At 57.4% G+C, this 3505-nt stretch overlaps 1 protein-coding gene across 1 annotated transcript; it reads left to right on the top strand.

Annotated features, from left to right (window-relative positions):
* Positions 1–1230: 1230 nt before the first annotated feature.
* On the top strand, positions 1231–3127 carry GCG54_00004683 (C2H2 finger domain transcription factor sebA; the record flags this gene model as incomplete). The annotated part of the gene is made up of 3 exons (XM_045404728.1): positions 1231–1768; positions 1839–1965; positions 2116–3127. 3 exons carry the CDS (start codon positions 1231–1233, stop codon positions 3125–3127), a joined length of 1677 nt encoding a protein of 558 aa, XP_045262671.1.
* Positions 3128–3505: the final 378 nt, after the last annotated feature.

Below are 3505 nucleotides of genomic sequence, written 5' to 3'. Positions count from 1 at the left end.
TGGTGTCTTCCTGTTCCTGGCCCGCCGCCGCCGCCCATCCATCCATCACCAGCGTCACCGTCGTCCCGTCCACTCAACTCACTAAGCAGCCAGTAAGTACAGATAGTACCTAGAGAATGTGGCAGTCAACAGTCACCAGTCCAGTCCAGTCGAGCCAGTGGTGAGGTGTGTGTGGGTGGCACATCGCCCCCTTACCCCTGTTCTCCCCTCCATGCCCACCCGCTAGGCACGGAAGCCACATCCAGAGACCGGGAGGGGTACGTATCTTGACGAGGGCTCCAGTACGTACCTGAGTATCTCAATCCACCCTGGTCGGCTGTCTACGTACCCTGTATCCACAGATACGTACCCCTCCTGGTCCAACTTGTGGGTGAGACATGCCTGCGTGGAGGAGAGGGGAGACGACGAGGGACGTGGACGAGACGAGGGTCCGTCGACAGTGGGCACAAGGATATGGACATGGTACGCTAGGGTCTGGTCTGGTCTGGTCTGCCTCTCGGGTCTGGTAACTCGGTGTCCCTACCATCAGCCTATCGACGACTTTTATCTTGGGCCAGTCGGTTGATCTTGGACTCTTTTCTACTTATCCCCCTTCACCACCCACGCTCATTTCCTCTTGCTATTCCATGATCGACACTCCCGTCGTCTACGGTACGCTGTGAACTTTTCTTCTTATGACCTCTCGGTTCTTCCTTCTTTTGTGACTCGATATTTGGGAAACACTTCGACCTGCTCGAACCATCCCGTCCTTCCTTTAAGACAAACCATTATCCAACAACCGTCCTCGAGCCCGTAATACCTCCTCAAGCCAGTCACTCTATCACGACTCTCAAACGTCAACCCGGTCACTTCGAGACGACAGGATAGACACATACTCAGGACGAGTTCCATGTACATCTAAGACAACCACCATCACTCATCGAGTCAACACAACCTCAGACCGGTCATTGTTCATCAAAGACCCGTCGTCCTATCCTTCAGATACAGGAAAAACCGAACCACCATCCGTCATTAGGCCAACTGCCCCCAACGATATAGTTCGCAAGAACTCGATTGTACAACAACCAACGCGACAACATCAACCCAATACGATTAATCAATAAAGACGGATCGAATCCCGCCGACTAACATCACAGCCCAACACAAGACAACCCTGTCTGGTGCGTTTCTGGAGAAGCAACTTCGACCTTGGTAGAGCGGGGACTGATTAGAGCGATTAGACGCATCACAATGGACGCCCACATGATGACTGCCCAGGCTTTGGGACAAGCTCCCTTCCTCTACTACAGACCCGACCAGCAGAAGCCTGATGCTTCAAGGCACCGCGGTCACTTCTCGCAGCAGCCCAACCTCCACCAGCAGATGGCCATGTACCCCATGGTTCCGACTCTTCCCTCAACTCCCATCTACTCCAGACCGACCTCTTCTTGCTCACAGCCTATGGGCCCCACGCTGTACAGCAACGGCCCTGCGACCATGACTCCTGTCGCCTCTCCCCAGCCCATGAGCAACAAGCCAGCAATCATGCTGGAGACTGAGATTTGCGAGACGGAACACATCTACTACCCCTCCACGCCGCCTCTGTCCACCTCGGGCAGCGCCATCAGCAGCCCCAACAACACCTGCGAGCTCCTTCAGACCCCGATGAACCCCATGTTCTCCGGCCTCGATGGCCTCGACGGCCTCGAGAGCTTCAAGGAGACCCTGGAGGTGCCCGAGAACCTCGCGGTCGACTGGTCCAGCTGCGGATCCCCCCCGATGACGCCTGGTAAGTAATACTCCAGCCTGGTTGTGAGTGGGCGGTGTTTGCCTCGCTGTGGTGCTGCAATCTACTCAAGCCGTCACCTCTCTCACCCATGGCGCTTCGGTCCCAGCGGCCTGGGTGTTGGCGGTGGGAGAGGCGGCCAAGCTGCTCGTGCTTGGAGCAGTTGCAGCGGGGCACGCACCTTCCAACTCAAAAAAAAGGTGACCGTTATTTTTTGGGAGGAGTGGAGGCTAACCTCATTCGGCAGTGTACCTGCAAAACCAGGTCCCTTCGCTTAGCACCAACACTAGCGACCTCCTTTCCACAGCATCTTGCCCTTCGCTCTCTCCCTCACCCTCACCGTACGCCAGGTCCGTCGCGTCTGAACAGGACCTTGACTTCTGCGACCCCCGCAACCTGACTGTCGCTGTCGCGCCCAACACCTCCAACCCGACCTTGGCCCCCGAGTACGCAGCCTTCACTGTCAGTGACGACTTCAGGGGGGACGTTCCTGCCAAGACCCCTACCTCAGCTCCTTCCAACTTTGACTTCAACCCTGCCATTCCTCACGGCCTTCCCGCCTTCGAGGACCTGTCTGATTTGGAGTCCGAGGACGACTTTGTCAACGGCCTGGTCAACCTTGGTGACGCTACCTCCACCACCCGCCCTCGCGCCTGCACCGGCTCAAGTGTCGTCTCCCTCGGTCACGCCAGCTTCATCGGCGCTGAGGAGGACTTCACCTTCGACGGCCTTGAGGCTTCTGCTGCTTGCTTCCCCAGCCCTTCTGCTTCCTGCTCCGACGACGACTGCCACCAGGAAAAGCGCCGCAAGGTCTCCATCAAGGAGTCCACTCCCGTCATGACTTCCGCCGCCGGTTCTTCCCAGGCCGCCAGCAGCGAGAAGCAGCAGAGCAACACCCCTGCCTCTGACTCCAGCAGCTCTTCCGACTCTGAGACCCCCTCTGCTCCTCTTCCCGCCCCGGTCAACCGCCGCGGTCGCAAGCAGTCTCTCACCGAGGATCCCTCAAAGACCTTCGTCTGCGAGCTCTGCAACCGTCGCTTCCGTCGCCAGGAGCACCTCAAGCGCCACTACCGCTCTCTCCACACCCAGGAGAAGCCCTTTGAGTGCAATGAGTGCGGCAAGAAGTTCTCTCGCAGCGACAACCTGTCCCAGCACGCCCGCACCCACGGCAGCGGCGCCATTGTCATGGAGCTCGACGAGTCTGGTGTCCACTCATTCGACCACGGCATGATGGGCCACCCAGAAGACTACCAGCACCTCGGCAAGGTCCTATTCCAGGTCGCTGCTGAGATCCCTGGCAGTGCCAGCGAATTGTCATCTGAAGAGGACAACGGCAAGAAGAAGAGGAAGCGCTCCGACTGAGTTTTCTCAGTCTGAGGTTGATTTTTTTTTGCATTCAAGCGCGTTTTCACGATCGACGGCGACCAATAATCGCTTCGATTACGCCCGATACGACTATGATGACAACTTCTTCTTTCCAGACCTACCCCGCTAGCGTTTACGCGGATCGGTCACTAGGGTCAAACGGGGGACCTTCCCACGCCAAGGGGGGCCTATCATGAACCACCAGCAGATAGACCACCGACGGGGAAAGTACCAAATGCAAAACAGCGCAAGCGAGGGTTCGGGCATTTTGTCAGCACTTTGCCTTCTGTGTACCAATATTTCCGACGCCCGGAACCTGCTGAGCCTCACCCGAGGTCTCGGGACGGATCAAGCGTCGAAGGGATGTGTTGTTTC

The sequence above is a fragment of the Colletotrichum gloeosporioides genome (genome assembly GCF_011800055.1).
Source record: "Colletotrichum gloeosporioides strain Lc1 chromosome Unknown consensus_54, whole genome shotgun sequence".
In the NCBI taxonomy this organism is placed as follows: domain Eukaryota; kingdom Fungi; phylum Ascomycota; class Sordariomycetes; order Glomerellales; family Glomerellaceae; genus Colletotrichum; species Colletotrichum gloeosporioides.
This window is presented reverse-complemented; position numbering and strand designations above follow the sequence as displayed.